The sequence below is a fragment of the Equus asinus genome, chromosome 9 (genome assembly GCF_041296235.1).
Source record: "Equus asinus isolate D_3611 breed Donkey chromosome 9, EquAss-T2T_v2, whole genome shotgun sequence".
Classification (NCBI taxonomy): domain Eukaryota; kingdom Metazoa; phylum Chordata; class Mammalia; order Perissodactyla; family Equidae; genus Equus; species Equus asinus.
In genome coordinates, this window is record NC_091798.1 from 7,083,942 (window position 1) to 7,103,060 (window position 19,119).

The window sequence follows — 19,119 nt, forward strand, 5'->3', positions numbered from 1 at the left end:
CAAACCACATATACAACTGTGGTCCTGTAAGATTAGTACCATATAGCCTAAGTGTGTAGTAGGTTATGCCATCTACGTTTGTGTAAGTACACTCTATGATGTTCACACAATGACAAAACTGCCTAACAATGCATTTCTCAGAACATATCCCTGTCATTAAACAATGCAAGATTGTCAATATTTATATAAAATAGATATATAAAGGAATATTATTCAGCCTTAAAAAAAGGAAATCCTACCATTTACGACAACATGGATGAAACTAGAGGACATTTTGCAAAGTGAAATAAGCCAGTCACAAAACAACAAATATTGCATGATTTCACTTAGATGTGGGATATTTAAAAAACAAACAAACAAACTCATAGTAACAGAGAGTAGAACAGTGGTTACCAGCAGCTAGGGTGTGGGGAAAAGGAGCAGATTATTTTTTTAAAAAAGTAGAATGGTGGTTGCCAGGGGCTGGGAGAGGGGAGAATGGGGAGTTATTATTTAATGAGTACAAAGTTTCAGTTTTGCAAGATGAAAAGAGTTATGGAGATGGATGGTGGAGACAGTTGCACAACAGTTTGAATGTACTTAATACGCTTAAAATGGCTAAGATAGTAACTTTTATATTATGCATATTTTACTACAATAAAAATACATACTTGGGGGAAAAATACCATCTATCTACTATTCTGGCCAAATTGAAGAGCTAATGTTAATATAGTGGGAATCCCCCGTAATCTTTCCAATCTTTGATGGTGGCACTAGTCCCTGTGATGAGATGAAGTATTATTTTTTTCATTTATGTTCTTGGCAATTAAGGAGAGCTCCAGGGCCTTCCATTTAGCCTTTCCTCTCAAAATAGCCCTTGCTCAGTGGGTTAGGCCAATGTCAGAATTCCGCCCCCGTTGATGACATCAATAGCGACTTTACACAGAACCGCCCATATGGTTTCAGGGTATCACTGGCCCTGGCATGAGACAGGCTGCCCTCAAAACTTTTAGAAATTTGTACCATCTGCATGTCTAATCTATTCAAAAAAGAAGGGGGGGGGAATTCCATTTTTAACAATTAAATACACAATTATCACATTTTTAAATGTTCCTTTGTGTACCACTCAAAATCCTGTCCTGCACACACTACTTTTTTGGAAACGCTGACCTAGAACATGCCCCAGTCATCTCATCTTTATCACACTGGCTGTAATTGTGTATTTAAGTGTCCACCTTCCCCACCAGACTGCGAGAGAAGGAGCGGAGGCTGAGTCCCGCTGTCCCAAGCACCAAACGCTGGATTCCCAGTGGACCATAAGTTGCAAATAAAGACCTAGACGACCCCTTCGTCCCTTTCAGCTCAGGCCATCTAAGAATCCACGAGTTCTGGCTGAATGATGTTGAGCAACCATTTCGCCTTTTGTAGCCTCGATTTTCTCCGCTGCAAAATGGAAACGATCGAGCCTGCCTCGCCGTATGAGGTGCGAGGAGTCAGGCGATGGGTGTGAAAGTACTGTAGCACTATGGAAATTAATTAACTCAGTCATCCACTTAATAGGCAGTTATTAAGCACCCAGGGCCGTGCGGCACGGTTACCGCAGCGAACATCAGCTCGTCGCGCAGGTCGCATCCTTAGCTCCAGGGAGGGGGAGGGCGTCTCCCCCGCAGCTTCTCTCTCCCACGGAACTCCGGGTGGTGACCTTATTCAAAATGGCGCAGGCAGCCTCGGGGGCTAGTGCGGCGGCGCGGACTCCGAGTGCCCTCTGACCTGCTGGCAGCGGCGGACGGGGAGCCGGGCGCCGCCATATTGGCTGTTGTCCTGTGAGGGGAGCGGCGGCGGCGGCGGCGGCGCGAGTGGAGCTAGGGAGCGGCGCGAGAGCAGCATGACTCGGAGGCGGAGCAGGCCGAGCGGCGGCGCGGGCCGGCGCGAGCGGGCGCGGGTCGCGGGGCCGCAGAAGCCCCAGGCGCCCGAGCCCCCGCCGCCGCCGAGCCTGGAAGCGGGAGCGGGAGCGGGGCTCCCGGAGGCGCTGGCGGAGCCCGAGCGCGACGGCCCCAGGGAGGAGGACGAGCCGAAGCTGGCGGCCGGCCCGCAGGTAGGAGCGAGCGAGGCGAGTCCCGCTGCTCGGGCGCTTTCACCTCCGCAGAGCGGGCCCGGGAGGGCTTGGGGTGAAGCGTCCTCCCCCGGCTGGGCCGGAGCCGTCCCCCCGAGGCAGGCGTGGAGGCTGGACCTCTCTCTCCAGAGCCGAGGCTTGGCGCGTCCTGTCCTCCTGAGACCAGGCTGCCGGCCGTCTCCTCCCGCCGCCTCCGGGCTGGAGCAGAAGCCAAACGTTCTGGTCGAACACCCACACTGGGGCCGGGCTCTGATCTTGAGGCCGCCGCTCAGCTCGCTGCCCTTCCCCTTCCCCTGGGCCCACCTGCGCCCCCACCCACCCAGAGGCCAGCTCGGGGCGCTGGGGCCTGGAAGGCTGCAGCCTCCCCCCAGCCCCCGCCCCGGAGCGGCTCCACCCCTTCCCCTCACTGCCTGCAGCCGCTGCCCCCTCAGCAGCTGTGCCCCCAGCATATGTCTCCTGGGGCCTCCCCCCTCTCCCTGCCCTGCAGAGCAGTTGGAGCAGACAGCCAGGCTGCCCAGAAGACTGTTTGGTGGGACTCCTGCACTGAGGTGGAAACCCAGCACAGCCTACCCTTTCTCCCCTCTATACCCCTGATTCACAAGGCGGCCCACCCAACCCTCAGATCCCTGGGTTTGGCAAATCCTGCAGATAGTGAGCAGTAGAAGGACTTCCAAAACTTCCAGCTTGCCACCAGGAAGAAGGTCACTTTCTTTTGAGCAAAGGAGATAATGAGGGGTACCCTGCCTGTGTCCACTGAGAGGCCCGGGTGGCATGAGCCACAGTTGCTCTGGGAGGGTTGTGGCACCTGGGGCTGGGTGGCTCACCCTAAGCTTGCTCTGACAAAAGAGTTTTGAGTTGGTCTTTTGGCTGAGCCTGCCAAGGAAGGCAGGCTCCTGCAGGAGTCTTGGAGGGTCGGATGCAGCGCCGGATGAGGATGAGGCGTGGCAGAAGATGCGTTTGGCTCTGCAGACACTGCATCGGGCAGCAGGGGACTCTGGGAGGCTGGTGCAGCCAGAAGGCATGGCTCTTGACAGCCTTCTAGTAGAATCTCTGGAATTGTGCATGTGAGTGGGGATGCTGTTTGGGGTACCGTTCCCAGAAAGCCTAACCTGACCTCCCCAGTTGGGTGAGGTGCCCCCTCTGTGCCCACAGTCTCATGTGCTCCCCTCTAGTAGCACTCCCTGTTCTGTAATGAGACGTTCTGTTGATGTGTTTGTTCCCAACACTGGACTGTGAGCTCCAGAGGGGCACAGACTATGTCATCTGTCTCTGATTCTCCATGCCTAGCCCTGGGCCTTGCTGACACAGAGTAGAAATAACTAGGTGAATGAGAGAGAAAGTGAATCCGTTGAGAACCTGTGCTTATTGTAACCCAGTTTTGATGCTGCTCTCCTTTGTGTCTCAGATCACAAGAAGATTTTCAGTTAATGAAAATACCACCACTTTTGAGTGTCAAAAGCCCCACCTTCACAGCCACCTCCTATCCAGGGCTAAGTCCAAAGGATGCGACACTCCAGGTTGCACTCCACGCCCACCTGGTCTAACTTCCACCCTGAAGCTACTTCCCCCTCTAGCCTTCTCTTTCCCTTCTCTGGGCACCACTAGGGGTGCCGTTATCCCAAAAGGGAGAACCAGGGAGCTCTTAACTTCTCTCCTTCCCATTCAGACCATACAATACTTTAGGGTCCTCTGCCACTTAGCCAGTCTGTAGATTTCATGGTCAGAAAGCTTGGATGGTGGCTTAACCATTTAGTTTTTATTTAGGGCACAACTTTCCTAAGAGCTATGAGTTTCATTAACATGGTGGGTTCCTACCATGTTCTTATCTACTCTGTTGCTTGACCTGCCATTTCGTTCATTTATTCATGCCAGGCACTTTAGATACCTTACTCCTCAGCATTCTCCTCAGCATTTACCACAAATGTGATGAGTTAACTATTGGTGTAATTATTGGTTAACATTGGTGTGATTATTGGTCTGTTTTTGCTACATAAACTCTGAGAGTGCAGGAACCACGTCGCTCACCACTTTAGCCCTATGCCTGGTGATTAACAAATGTTAGTGAATGAACTGAAGGATATAAATACTGTTACACTATTTTTCAGATGAAGAAACAGAGACTCAGAGCAACATTTGCCCAAATAACTCCCGCTATAAGTCTCAGGGCCAAAAAAAAAAGGACAGTTTTGTGTAGGGGATTTAACAAGGCTTTTTTTTTTTTCCCCCACTATAGCCACAAAGAGGTAAAGAAAACTGACAAACTCTCTTCTGATTTTGCCCCACTTTTTTGCTGGGAAGGGAGGGTTCTGGATGCCAGAAGCAGGCTTTTGTACCCTGGTGAGAAGCACCCGCTGAAAGGGTTGGGGTCAGTCATTGCTCTGCCCACAGGCGTGCCTTTGGTGAGGATCTCTGGCTCCCACCACCACCTATAACCCTGTCTTATGCACACAGAGTGGGTAAGTAAGGTGAAACTCAGGGTCGCATGCCGAACTGAAGCCAAAGGCAGCAAATAAGACCCCTTCCAGTCCACAGACAGGTTCTAATGTCCCAAGTCACACATTATTTTGTTTGTTTTTGTTTTGATTTGAGCCAGTATTTTAAAATCAAAAGGTTTCCCACAAAACTGGATTTGTGCCATCTTTTCAAACTCTAAAAATCTGGTGCCGCTTGGCCCAAATTTCCGAGAAGCAGTAATCTGCAGTCTCTGAGTAGTGTCTGCCTCCTTTAGCATAGGAAGGACACCTGATCTGTGCCATGCCCTGAGCTAGCTGGAAATGCAGAAGTGAATCAGATATGGTCCCTGCCCACGAGGGGTTCATGGTCTGAGAACATAGTAGTTGTAGTAAGGCTAGAAGAGCATTGCTTCCTCTGAGTTAAGGTTCATAGACCGCTCTGGTTCCATCCAGTCCCCCTTGCTTATTTGCGTAGTCTGTACATATTTCAATACAGGACCTTGAGTTTAATTGGGATCCCAAAAACCCTTACTTCCAATTGTTTCAGGCCACTCAATTGCATTGATCTGTTCACTAAGAACCTAAATCCTCATTTACTTCACAAGAAGGCTAAAATAGTTATTGCCTGATTAGCAAAGGAAAAAAAACTTGTAAAGCAGTTGAAGGAGGCAGTGAGAAATAGTGTTTAGTGTTACAGACTTGGGGTGTCCTCCTAGCTTTGTGACTCTGGACGTGTTTCTTCCCTTCTCTAAGCCTCATCGGCAACTTTACGAGAGAATGTGTAGCAACCCACGTTCCTTGAGGCTCCTTACTCAAGCACAAGAGTCAGAGGTGCTGTGTGGCAGGAGCTGTGCCAGATGGCCATCCAAAGCCTGTGTTGTCACCTGCCTGCTCTCCTGGCTGTTGTTCAGTTTCTCTTATCCGGGTGCACACTCAGTAAACCCCCAGGAGACTTGCTAGACTGTAAGCCAGCGGTTGGTGGGGGTTGAGGTCATCCTGCGCTTCCCATCTCTGATCTCTCTACAGCATCCCCTGGGGCTTTGCCCAGCCTAGCTTAAAGGGACTCTAGAGACCTGGTTCTCCCACTGCTCAGAGTTAAACGTGCTGCCTCAAGAGACTGGAGTAGATAATCATTCAGTATCTTTCTTAAACCTGTCTCATTATGTTTAACCCACTCAGCAAGCATGACCTCTGTGCCAGGGCCTTTATTCGGGGTACACCAATGAATGAGATAGTCCCTATACCCGGGGACCACCCCCTTAAAATCACTGCCTGCCCAGCCTGGCCACTTGCATTGTGAGTAGGAGGAAATGATACTGAAGGTGGATCCCTGCCACCTCTGGTTCTTTGTAAGCCAGTAGAGATTCACTATATAGAAGTACCACAAGTCCTTTGAAGATGAAGACTTACCCACTAAGATTTTTAAATTTTTAATTCCCTTAAAATGTCCCAGAGCTATAAGCTTATATCTGATGTCAGATGGACTGTTAAGATTCTAATACCTTTACTTATGGAACTTGGAATTTTTAAGAGCAGGAGCTATATTTTAATTCATTTCTGGGTTATTTATTGTGCATGGTCCTTATGTGCTCAATAAATGGCTGTTAAACTAAATTATAATAAAAGGAATAAGTTAGGTATCTACCATTTCCTTCTTACCTACCCCCACTGCTGGGCCAGGCTGGCAGTCATCATTCATTTGGGCCCGTTGCACACACACCATACCCAGTCTTCCTCTCACCTGACCTGGTGTTCATTTATTTTGCAAACACTAAAGGACACCTGATCTGTGCCAGGCCCTGGGCTAGCTGGGAATGCAGAAGTGAATCAGACATGGTCCCTGCCCACAAGGGGCTCATGGTCTAGCGAACATGTATGTAGTAATTGCAGTAAGGCTAGAATAGCATTGCTTCCTCTAGGTCAAATCCTAGATCCTAACACATGGCCTTTGGAAGCGTTTCAGCCTCTTGGTTTGTTTTCTCATGTATAAAATGACAGTGATACCAGGCTTATGGTAGGGCAACAAGTCCTGCATGTCAAGCACTTAGCACAAATGGTAGCTATGATTATCATAGATGCTTAGTGCTGAGGATGCACAGATATGATAGCCCAGAGAAGGCTTCTCAGAGCTGAGGCTTCACAGTGAAATAGAAGTTCCTCCAGAGGTGAAGGTGGAAGAAAGTGTGTAAACAAAGAAAGCAACATAGACAAAGAGCTAGAGGCGAGAACCGTCCAACTCAGAGTGGCCAGAAGTCAGGCTGAGAGGTTAGCAAGGTTCTTGAGAACCTTATCAAGAAGGTTGGGCTTTATCCTATAGGCAAGGAGGAATCATTGAAAGGCTTTAAGTGGGAAAGTGATTGTGATGTGATTCGATAAATTCTCTGATAGCATGGGAGGAGTTAATTCTCAGTGAGAGAGGCAGCTGTGATTGCTCGAGTCCACCTCTCCCTCACCCCAGCCTAACTAATCCTCAGATCCCCTGTGCTTTGCTGGACCCTGTCCCAGTCCTACAGAATCAGAGTCTCTAGGTCTGGAGCCCAGGAATCCGTTGTTAAATTGCCCCAGATGATTCTGATGTGTGGCTCGGTCTGGGAACTCCTGAATTGAGGGTGCTGAATTTGAGACCTAGGATATTCTTCCAAGAATGGGGCTTCCCAGTGGGGAACTTTTCCATCAGCAGGAATAAAAACAGCCCTAGTTTTAGAAAAACAAATAACAAACTTTCCCCAGTTCTCCAGTGGTTGCCCTATTAATGATATTCTTCAACTGCTATTCTTTCTTTGTGGATCAAAATGTTACCCATGCCTACTACGTGCTGCCACCTCTGCTGAATAGTTGAGATGTAGTGAATCATGGGATACAAGCCCTGCCCTTGAAAGCTCACAGTGTTGTGGAGAGGACAGATTTCAATAACTAGGATAGGTGTGATAAGCTCTATTGAAAAGATATGTAAAAAAGTGTTAGGGCATCCCAGAGCAAAGCACAGTTCATTATACCTGTGGACTTAGGAGGACGTAACACCCAAACTGAGCCTTAGAGGGAACAGTATGAGTGAAGACGTGAGTGCTTTATGTATTTGGGGAAAGGAATGGTTATTGTGGAAAGGAGTGGTTAATGGTTCTTCGTGGCAGGATGAGCAGAGCAGAAAAGGACTGAGAAGAGGTTTACTTGTGTCCCAGGAAAGGCCCTCTGTTAGCATCCTTTTGCTCTTTGCCCATGCTCCCACCCTCATCCTTCAAACTCTAGGTGGATGAACATGATGCAGTCCCATAGGCCATCTCTACTCTATTCCCTACCCAAGGCTTTCAGCTCTCCAGCTCCCTTTGTGGCTTCAGCCTCCATTCTGAAATGAATAGATATAGGGAAAATAAGGCAGAAAGAAGGGGCCTGAAACACTGAAGGTTCTTATTAGGAAGTTGTAGCCAGAGGATATGGACTGGGGGGTTCAAAGAGGCCTTGAAGGTCACCTGTCTAGTCTTCCGTCCTGTGCTTCAAGTAATAACTTTGGATTGGGCAAGTCTCACTTAGTAAGTTTCCCTGTCATTTCTTCTAGGACAGAAGAGGAAAGAAACTAACGGGTATTGAGCACCTACTGTGTGCCAGGCCCAGGCCAGGTACTTTACATAATTTATTTCCTTCTGTCCTCACAACTCTGTGAAGTATGGTTTTGTTCTCATTTCATAAATGAGGAAATTGAGGCTCAAAGTAATTGAGTAATATTCCAAGATCATACTGAAAATGGCAGAACTGGGATTTGAACTCACAACACCCTGTCTCCAAAGTTCATACTCTTCCAAACTCATGAGAAATCTGTGCTGGGGGTACAGAGTAGTAGGTATTAAGGTGTGCCTGAGATTCCGGGTTAATTAGCAGCAGCTTAGGCCTTCCTAAGGCTTATTGCACTCAGGAAGCAGGTTCAACAGATTAGCTTGCCTTGGGGGGTGGAGGGCCACTGAGGTCAAAGAGACTCACTGCCCTGTCCTTGACTCAGCTTGTACAACCAGAGAGAATTCTCCACAAACTGGCTTAAGGGTATGAAACAATTGTCCTACCTCCTCGATGGACCTGAGCCAACAGCCTGAGTGGGAGTTTGGGTGAAAGCTCCAGGACACTGAGGTAAGGTTGTATCAGCTCCCTGAGAATTAACTGCAGCTCTGATTGCCAGCATTAGAATTGTCTGAGATTCTTAGCACTGATGCCTTCCCATTAGTGGCCTGGAGTGGTGCAGCCATGCCTTTAGCATAGCATGTTGGGAACAGGCCTGGTTCAGCTGTGTTTTAGATCCTGTCCATTGTGTAGAGCAGCTGAGGTGTGAGCCAGGTGGGCTGGAAGCATTGCTTCCTTTATTCAGTGAATGCCTGCCATGTGCAAGGCCCAAGCCAAGCCTAAATTTCTGGACACACTTAAATAACCAAGACCCACTCCTTGTTCCCAAAGAGCTCCCAGTCTACTGAGGGTTTGGCAACAGACAGAGAATATGTCTGTGGCACAACGTGATAGATACTATATTAAAAGAAGTAGTTCTGCTTAGCCTGGTCCAGCAAAAGCTTCGTTGACCTTTGACCAAGATCTTAGGAGATGAGTAGAAATTTGCTGAGGAGTAAAGCTAAAGTGCTGAGGTTTGAAGGGACCAGGTATATCTGAGGAACAGTGTGAGTAGAAGCTAAGTTCTCAGGAGCTTGGAGAGGTCAGCTGGGGTCAAGTCATGAATGTGGGGGGCCAGAGGGTGCTGCAGCAGTGAGGTCAACCAGAAAAGAGCCTGGAGATTAAACAGACCAAGGTAGGAAGGAGAAGCTAATGGGAGGAGATCCTCAAACCTGGGATAGCTATGCGAGAAGGCACATAATAAGCTTACATTAAGTAGAGAAGCCCAGTGTCCTGATTGGTTGGTTGTTTTTAATTTGTGTATTAATTTTAATTGTGTATTATTTTAATTTGTGTTCCTACCAAGTGAATATGAGGCATCCTGGGAGTTTGGGAGCATTGATAACCCCGTGCATGAACCTGCCTGATTTAAGCATGTGCTCTTAAGGCAGGAGCTCTATTTTGTTTGATTTTTCCCAGCACCCGGCACAATGGGTGGCACCAGGTAGGGGCTCTGAGAATGTTTGTTGAATGAGGGAATGAATGGGTGAACGGAAGAATGAGTGACGATGACTGGGCTGTTTTTTTCTAGGCTGGGGATTAATCATTTTCTCTGCTTCTGGAAGGGAATTTTAGCTGCTTCTGTTGTCCTCTGCCTGCCTTGGTGACAGGGAGGCTCTTGGATTTGGGTGGCTTGAGAGTAGAATGCTCTCATGGGCCATTTCAGAATAGAATTTGGAAACTGTTGCAGGGCTGCTGGTTAGATATAGCGTGTGTCTTGGGAGAATCCTCTACAAACACACACACACTCTTGGGAGCAAAAGGAATCCATGAGAGGAATGAGAGCAGGTTTAGTTCTGGAAATTAGATCCAGCTTCAGAGCAGTCCTTGACAACTGCCTGGTCTGGTGACCTGGTTATTCCCCATTAAGTCTCAAATTGTGGACAGAAGGGCTGAGGTGGAAAATTTATTCATGCCCCCAAAGAGCTATCCAAATATGTCGTGAACTGTATCATTGTTAATAACCACTATTGCTTATTGCACAGCCACTGGGTGACAGGCACTGTTAGATGCTTTACCTCAGCTGTTCTCAAAGTGTTTGGTTTGGGACCCTTTCACGTTCCTAAAAATTATTGAGGACCCAAAAGAGCTTTTGTTGGTTATATCTATTCATATTTACCAAATTGAGTATTAAAGCTGAGAAAATTAAAAAATAGTTACCAATTCATTTGAGAATAACAATATTAAACCTATCATGTTAATGTAAATAACAATTTTTTAATGAAAAATAACTGTTTTCCAAAAACAATTAGTGAAAAGAATGGTCTTGTTTTCATTTTTGCAAATTTCTTTATGTCTGGCTTAATAGAAAAACCATCTAGATTCTCATATATGCTTCTGTATTCAATCTGTTGCAATGCATTGTTTTGATTGAAGTATATAAAAATAATCCAGCCTCCTACAGATAACATAGTTGGAAAAGGGAGTATTTTAGTAGCCTTTCCAGATGATTGCTATTTTTCTTTGCAATATAGAATCTGAGACCTTATCAATGAAGTCTTTATTCTCATTTATATTAAAATCTGTTGGTCCGTCTAGCACTTTGAATGGATTTTTTACCAATCCATGATTCTGTAGCATCATGCTTTGATCATTTGGAAAATAGGTTCACTCAGTAATATAGATCCTCCCAATGTTTTCTCATTTCATTTTATAATGTCAAACTGTAACATTTGTTAGTATCACCACCAATTGATTCAGAAAAGTCTTTAAGTCTGGGAAGCTGTCAAGCTCATGGTGGTGGATACAAGTTTTCCAAAAAGCTCATTTTCACCTGAAAGTTTGAATTTTATCATTGGCCGCAAATAAGTTGTTTTTGTGATGTGAAAGGCTCAGTTTGTTCATTTTTGGTGAAAACGTCTGGCAGTACCCAAGTCCAAATAACCATAGTTTGTCAGTCATTCTTTCAAGTAATAATGGTGTTCCGTGAAAAAATTGGCTTCTCCTTCCTTGTATTTTATCTCTTTTTATCCAGGAAAAACTAGAATACCCCAGCATGATGCTTCTCAGACAAAGACAGAAAAGTCTTGGTCCTGGTCAGGTGAGGGAGCAGAGATACTGGTTTTAACGGCAGCACATGCCAGCCCCCTGGGCTAGGAGTGGCCACAGTCTGGGGTTCACCTGGCTCCTTGATGCTCTGGGGATGTGCATGCTAGAACATGGATCCCCTTGTGTGAGTAACCATACACTCTCCAGAGGTTCTGGTTTTCCTCAGAGAGTGAAGCAGAAATATCTTGGAGCTTTTTTGAGCATATCTCAAATCTAGAGAAGCCCTAGAACCTTTCTTTCCTCTTCCCCATCTTTTGCCTAAGGCTAGACCTGTATCTGGAGAGGCTCTGAAATTTAAACTGAGGTGAGAAGGAATAATTAGTTGTTGCCCAGGGCTGTTGGGTTTAAGAATCAGTTGCATCATCCTTTGTGATGAAGAAACATGGTTGGATGTTTCATTCGTTCGATAAACATTTATTGCTCATGTTCTTTTGTGGGAGTACTGTGCCATGTGCTAAAAGTACAGCGGGAGAACAGCTAGTGAAAGCCTGGCTTGACTTTAGGGCATAAGGGGTCATGGTTGCCAGAAATTTGGAAGATGGCAGGAGATTGCAGTCAAAGGGAATTCCGAACCAAGAGTTTTTCTCTGCCAAAGGAAAAATATGAAGGAACAGTGGTAGTACTGACTGAATGTAACATCTCCAGGGCCTGGGATTCTCACCACCCTTGGCAATTAAAGTGGAGATGAAAATGTCAGAGAGAAAAGTCCCCAGGCCCCACCGGGAATTGTACTCTGGGGCAGATGCCAAGGCATAGGGTTAAGACACCATTGGGCGTGGCCCCCAGAACTCCCTGGGCCTAGAAAGAAAGAGTCAAGTATAGTAAACTCAGGACAGTGGATAAGCTAAGTTTCCGGTATCAACTTCTTAAGAATAGAACAGCCAAGGGGCCTAGATAATGGATTGAGTGCCTTCTGCGGGATCCCTTGAGCTAAGTCTGTGCATATCTAATATCACTTAACCCTCTGGCCAGCCTTATGCAATGTAGGCAGTATCACCCCTGCTTCAGTTAGAACTTGATTAGCTTTCCAGGCCCTGTGTTTCTTCCTTTAACTGGAAAGATAGCCTGTCCTGTAAATTCACTTCCATTGATGGCTAAACTCATTTATTATGTGTACCAGTTTGACTCTAGGGAGAGTCATGTTATTTCCATGAACAGGTTCATCTCATTGTAATCCCCAAGGAATGCAGTCTTCTACTCTTCCGCACTTGAGATTGGAACCATTTGGGCGGAGGTACAGGATAGGGAGTCTCACCAAGCTGCCTGCCAGCTGTATTGCCATAGGAACACTTAAATCTAGTTTAGCCACCACGTGCCCAGCTGAGCCTATGTCCTGTGCTTCACTGTGAGGGATCCAGACAAGATCAGACCTGGTGCTTGCCTTCTAGGAGCACAACATAGTTGAAGGGACAAAAGATATAGGTGAATAAATTTAAGTGGAAGGCACAAATGTTGTAACCAAGGCACAGACATGGGGACATGGGGAGGAGAGGTGAATTATAAGGACTCTCTAGGAAAGCTCGGATGAGGTTAGATTGAAGCTGGGCCTTTAAGTCAGGCCCATCTACTTATTGGTCAACGTGAGAGGGAAGGATTTTAAGCGGCGGATCTTAGCAAAGGCCAGAGACAGGAGAGTACAGGGAGTGTTTGGGGAACTTAAGGAATGACTTCATGGGGTTGAGGGCAGAGATTAAAATGCCTCAGAGTCACCTTAGATTCATCGCATGTGAGAGACTCTTTCATTCTTGTAAAATACAGTGACTATATTTTGATCCCTAGTCCTGATTTTAAATATTGTTTCCCATCGCTCCCATCATATTCATAGTTAGTATCGTATGTTGAGCAACGTATTATGTACCTGGCACTGGACTAGGTGCTTTATCACATTTAATGCTCACAGCCAACCCTACAAGTTGGGGCTTCCCATTTTACAGATGAGGAGACAGAGTAAGTGGAACTTGCCCAGCATCATACACCTGGTAAGTGATGGAGGCCCAGAATTAACGCTGCAGCCAGTGTTGTCTCCACTGCATCCCGGTACCTCTCACAAGTACTGTGGCAGTAACTACAGTCACATTGATCACATGTTTAACTTATAAGAATTCTATTTTCATTTTAAAAAGCAAAATTAAAAAAACACTTACTATACATTGTCATATATATTATACATTTGAATTCCTGGTTGTACCTACAACCATATATACTATACAGGCCTTAAAAAGAATTTTGAGAATAACTTTACTCATACAAAATTTTCATCTTATGTAATAACTTTAGAGTCTAACACTCAAATGAAATGAAACTCAACTGTAGTAAAATTATGTGTCCTGGTGATTGCCTTAAGAATATGGTCACCGTTATATTCCTCACAGGGGAAGGGACTTGGGTGTTGGCCTCACCTCCTCCCCCTGGAGTTAGTATGGCACCTTGTAGCTATGGAAAGTTTCCTGGGTACATTTCTCAAAAAGACCTCCTTCGTCTAAACTCCTCTGAATGCCATTTTTCTCTGTCAACCTTCCACCCTTTCCAGGAGATGCTCGCCACCAGTGGGTTAGCACACTAGATCCTCTGCAGTTGTGATTAAACAGCTGCCTTGCTCACTGAATTGTAGTGTTTAGACAGTATCTCACCTGAGTTCCACATGTAAATTTCTCTCTCTTTGGTATTCTTTTCCAAGGTCCTTATACTTCCTCAAATGTTTCATTATGCTCCTGGTACTGCTATTTGGTTCCTTTCTTTTTCTAGAAACCTAGAAGACCTAGGTCATTGTAATTGTAAGATACAAATTTAAGGATACTCTGATGCTATCTTACTGTGAGAAGGTGATTTTGTTCAAGAAAGATCATGGCATTTATTTTATTGGTAGAATGAGAATGATAGCCTTATTCCTTTGTTTAAGCCTCAACAAACACCTGTTATATAGTGGTGGGTAAGTTTGGAGGGTATATCAGTTAACTATTGCATGTAACAAACCACCCCAAAACTTAATAGTTTAAAACAACACCATTTATTATTTCTCATGAGTCTGTGGGTTGACTGGGTGTTTCTGCCAGTCAGGACCGGCTTGGCTGATCTCAGCTGGGCTCACTCATGTGTCTGATCTGCAGGCCAATCAGCTGGGAAGACTCAGTTTTCTCCCCACTTCTTTCACCTCCCTCCAGCAGCTAGCCTGGTCATGCTCTCATGGCATGGCAGAGGTGTAAGAGCGAGCAAGCCCAGCCATGCAAGGAAGCAAGTAAAAATGCATACACACTTTTCAAACTTATGCTGGCAGCATGTTTGCTAACATCCTGTTGGCCAAAGAAAGTGACATGACCAAGCTCAGTGTCAGAGTGAGACGGCTACAAAGTTGCAGGATACAGGAAAGCCATTAATTGGGGTCATTAAATGTAATTAGTGTCCCAGTCATTACCCCTCAATGTGAAAAAAAAACCCTATAGACATATTTCCAGGTCAAGTTTGTCCTAGAAGGGAAAAATATGTCCAGGTAATAATTACTGTTTATTGGGCCTAGGCTATGGGCATGCACAGGGTTAGGCACTTCCTCTGTTTATGCACTGAGCCTCACAACAACTCTGCAAGGTAGGTAGGAAATCGGAGCTTGGGAAATTAAATAACTTGCTCAAGGTCACCCAGCTAATATGTGGTCAGGCAGGGATTAGAATGCATGCCAGTCTCACTCCCAAAGCCCAGGTTCTTTTCACCACACCTCACTGCCTCTGAGAAGCACTAAGGTCTGCCTTACCTTCCCTCCAACACAGTTTTCAGTTGAGTTGATGGTTTCTGACTAGCTATATAAACCCCTCCTCTAAAATGCTGCTGTGATCCTAATGGAGTTGTGCAGCTCTTCAGGAAACCCACATGTTCTCCCAAACTCTCATTAACTGAAAGTATTTTTTCTTTCCAGATGAGGGTTGGTCTGTGGACTGCGTAGACAGCCCAAGAATTGTGGCCTCTCCCAGACATGCCAGAGAAGGAAAGGCCATTTTCTTTTTAACCAAGATTTTGGAACATTGAGGCATTAAGACATTTCAGCATGAGCTTTGGAGTTAGCCTCACTGGGGTTCAAATCCTAGGTCAACCACTCACTAGCTCCTTGGGCAACTTATTTGACTTCTTGAAATCTGTTTCTTCATCTAAAAAAAAAAGGAAACAATAACACCTAGTTTGCAGAGCTGTTACCAGGATTAAAATTAAGAATATAAAGTGCCTAACCTAGTGCCTGGCACGTAATAAGTGACATTATTATTATCATTGATATTATTTCTAAGCAGAGCCTTTCCTCTCCTGGGAAACCCTGTTTCTGTCTGTTGGACAGGTTCCCCCCACCTCCAGCCAGTCTGTGCAAACTTGCTGCCTGCTGTGTCATCGAGAACGTAAAGGCTGGGAAGAAGGCCCTTCCCAAAACGGACTGGTGTTGCAGGGTGAGAAGCTGCCCCCTGACTTCATGCCAAAGCTCGTCAAGAATCTCCTAGGCGAGATGCCTCTGTGGGTCTGCCAGAGTTGCCGAAAGAGCATGGAGGAAGATGAAAGGCAGACAGGTCGAGAACATGCAGTGGCGGTAGGTAACCGCTCAGAAGGGGTCCCTGAATGCAGAAGGGCTGCCTGCCCAAAGAAGTCAGGCTGTTGAGCTGTTCCTTCCCTGTCCTCTCAGGTGGCTCTCCTCAAGCAGCCCCTATGTCCAGGTGCTGAGAGGCTGCTGGGCTGCATTCACACAGCTGTAGTGACTTGGGTTCACATTCTGGGGAAGAAGAAAGAGGCTTCAGGTAGCCCACCAGCCCCTGAGGAGAGTCTGTGTGCAGTGTGAGAGCTGGCTTATAGGTACTGATAGATTGAGATCCTGCCCTTTCCATGTGGCTGTGCCACCTTCAACTCTGGCAGCTTGAAAGCCAACCAGTATGACATGGAGGGCAAAGATCGGTTTGAGGGTCTGCAGTGTGCCTCAGTTAGGGAGCATCTCCCATCTCTTGGCTGGGAGCCATCTAAGTCTACCATCTCCTGAATCACAGCTGTCAGACTGTCCTCATTTCTCATTCTCCTCCAGCCCCTCTCTTTTTCCCAGATCAGTTCAGCTTGGAACTCTTGGCTTAAAGACCCTTCTCCTTGGCAGCTCTTAGGACTCCCCAAAGGCCCACAGTTGGCAGGAAATGTCTGCCCTGACCAGAGTCTCTCTCACCAATATCCACACACATCACTTCACTGGGAGCACCACAGCCCCTCCCGGCAAAGGCCTGGTCCACATTTGCCCTTGCACCTGGAGTGGTGGGAATTGTGCCTTGGCCACTACATGGGGGCCTGGAGGAAGAGGAGCTCCTGGGTAAGCTCAGGCAGCAGAGGGTCAGCTCTGATATTTGCTGTTTTATCATGAGCCTTTTTCTTCCCCCTTCTCCAGATCTCCTTGTCACACACATCCTGCAAATCACAGTCTTGTGGGGGTGACTCTCATTCCTCTTCGTCATCCTCTTCATCGTCCTCATCCTCGTCCTCCTCCTGCCATGGGAACTCAGGAGACTGGGATCCCAGCTCATTCCTGTCAGCACATAAGCTCTCAGGCCTCTGGAACTCCCCGCACTCCAGTGGGGCCGTGCCGGGCAGCTCACTCGGGAGTCCTCCTACCATCCCCGGTGAGTCTCCAAGCTTGGGAGAGAGCCAGGCGCCATAAATGTAGAGAGCTGTATTTTCGTAACGAGTTTTGTTCAAATGAACCAGATCAGTTATTAAATTAAGTAAAAGTGGAACTGTTCTGGTGGGAAGCAGGGGCAGCACCTAGCCCTTGACTTTCTCTGTGAGATTCCTTTCCCAGGATTCTGAAGTTGAAAACTACTGCATGGCTCTAGTAGTTGTTCCCATTGGATCCGGGAGGGGACTTGGTGAGCAGTGGCCGAACAGAAAATGGAGTCCGGGAGGCTCCTTAGGGAATTAGGACTTAGATTACTTCACACTTGACCGCTGCAGCAGCACAGAGGACCTGGGTGGCTTCATCTTCCTGGGCTTCCTTTTCTCCACTTAAGGGCTGGGTATAAAAGCACTGCACTTAACACCCACAGGAGTCTGACAGTGCAAGCTGCCATTATCATCAGCCAGTTTCACAGCTACATAAGCCTTCTTTAGATCCTGAGGTGACCCTCAGAGACCCAAAGGAAAAATCATGGGTTATTGATGCACTATGTAAATAGGAATTATTGTCTACTTCTACTAAATGGAGTGGCTGAGTTCTTCAAATGGGTGCTTCCCCTAGAACTTAAGAGTTGAGCAGTACATAATTCCAGCTGTTTTGGTGCATAAGCCAAAGAGAGTCATCAAAGCCTTTTCCCGCTTCTCTGAAATCTCAGGCCACCTGAAAGTCTAGCATACCCTGGCTGCCTCTGTCCTCATGGCCCAAGAGAGAGAACCTTAGCCTGCTGCTCCACAGACTTTTGCAGATCCTGCCCTGGGCCTGAGGAATGCCTGTAAACAAGCAGGTCCTAGACAGACCCTGAGAGACAGAACACATATCCCCTGCTTGTGCCACAGTAGAGGTGTGTGGACTTCCATGCAGCCAGCATTCCTGGTGCCTTCTCCCTAAGACCTGGGCTCCTCGAGCCTGTCTAGCTGAGCTGCTGCCTGCAGAAAAACCTCTTCAGCTCAAGGTACTGCTGGACTTTCCCAACAGTTCACAGGTCCACTATGCTGAGAGGCTGTGCCCAGCCAGGTCCCTCTGGTCACAGTAAGCAGGATACTGTGGCAGTGAGCCCTTGGGCGTTCCTTCTCAGAATCTGGGCTCCCACTCTGACACCTTTTTCCCCAATCTGCCCACAGGTGAGGTTTTCTCCATCTCGGAGCACCACCGGCACTCAGACCTCACTGCTCCACCTAACAGCCCCACTGGCCACCACCCACAGCCAGTGTCACTGATCCCATCTCACCCCGGATCCTTTGGCTCACCACCCCACCCACACCTGCTGCCCCCTTCCCCAGCAGCACCTTTCCCTGCCCAGGCTTCAGAATGCCCTGTTGCTGCTGCTGCTGCCCCCAACACCCCGGGGGCCTGTCAGAGCCCCCACCTGCCCTCCACCAGCATGTCACTCCTGAAGATGCCTCCGCCATTCTCGGGGTGCAGCCACCCCTGTAGTGGGCACTGCAGTGGGCATTGTGGCAGTCCTCTCCTCCCACCACCAAGCTCTCAGCAGCTCCCTAGCACTCACAGGTAAGTGGGCGGCATGAAGGGCAAATCCCTGCTGACTCCAACTCAGAGTTTTGGAAAACTTTGCAGAGGGTACCTTTAGGGTGGAAATTAAAGGGTTAGACTCTGTTGGGTTGGTTGGTTGGTTTGTTTTGCTGGGGAAAATTCTCCCTGAGCTAACATCTGCTGCTAGTCTTCCTCTTTTTTATTTTGTATGTGAGCCGCTGCCACAGCATGGCCACTGATGGACAAGTGGTATAGGTCTGTGCCTGGGAAGTGAACCTGGGGTGCCAAAGTGGAGCGCACCAAACTTAACCACTAGGTCACCAGGGCTGACCTTAGACTTTTTTTTCATAGTTTTTCCAGAAAAACTTGGAAAAATTTATAAATGTGTGAAGAAGAAAAAATTGTCCTCACAACCTAAAGATAAGCTTCTAACTCTGTGATGTATTTTCCTTCTGATGTTTCTGTAGATAACATAATTAGGTCCCTGTTCTATATACATTTTTGTGTAGTTACTTTTTAACATTATATCATGATCATTTCCCCAGTTAAAATTCTTCGAAAAACTTCTCAGTGGCCACATAGTGTCTTATTGTATAGCTCTAGCATAATTTATTTTACCCTTCCCCGATTCCTGGACATTTAGGCATTTCCAGTTTTTAACCATTATAAACAAGGCTATAATGAGCATCCTTGCACCCAGATCTGCATTTGAG

General features: G+C 47.0%; 1 protein-coding gene across 11 annotated transcripts in view; it reads left to right on the forward strand.

Moving 5' to 3' along the window:
- Positions 1 to 320: 320 nt before the first annotated feature.
- FAM193B (family with sequence similarity 193 member B) overlaps positions 321 to 19,119 on the forward strand; it is a 32,508-nt gene continuing 13,709 nt past the window's right edge. For 7 of the 11 annotated variants that reach the window (XM_044777589.2, XM_070516981.1, XM_070516989.1 and 4 more), the window contains exons 1-4: positions 321 to 2,074; positions 15,557 to 15,799; positions 16,631 to 16,862; positions 18,037 to 18,424. In XM_044777589.2, the coding sequence (XP_044633524.2) occupies positions 1,865 to 2,074; positions 15,557 to 15,799; positions 16,631 to 16,862; positions 18,037 to 18,424 (1,073 nt within the window). In that variant the 5' untranslated portion in view covers positions 321 to 1,864. Of the gene's footprint in view, positions 2,075 to 2,412; positions 3,157 to 8,098; positions 8,160 to 8,536; positions 8,662 to 15,556; positions 15,800 to 16,630; positions 16,863 to 18,036; positions 18,425 to 19,119 lie in introns of those variants that run through there. The other 4 variants (XM_070516987.1, XM_070516991.1, XM_070516988.1 and 1 more) reach the window with 4 other exon arrangements.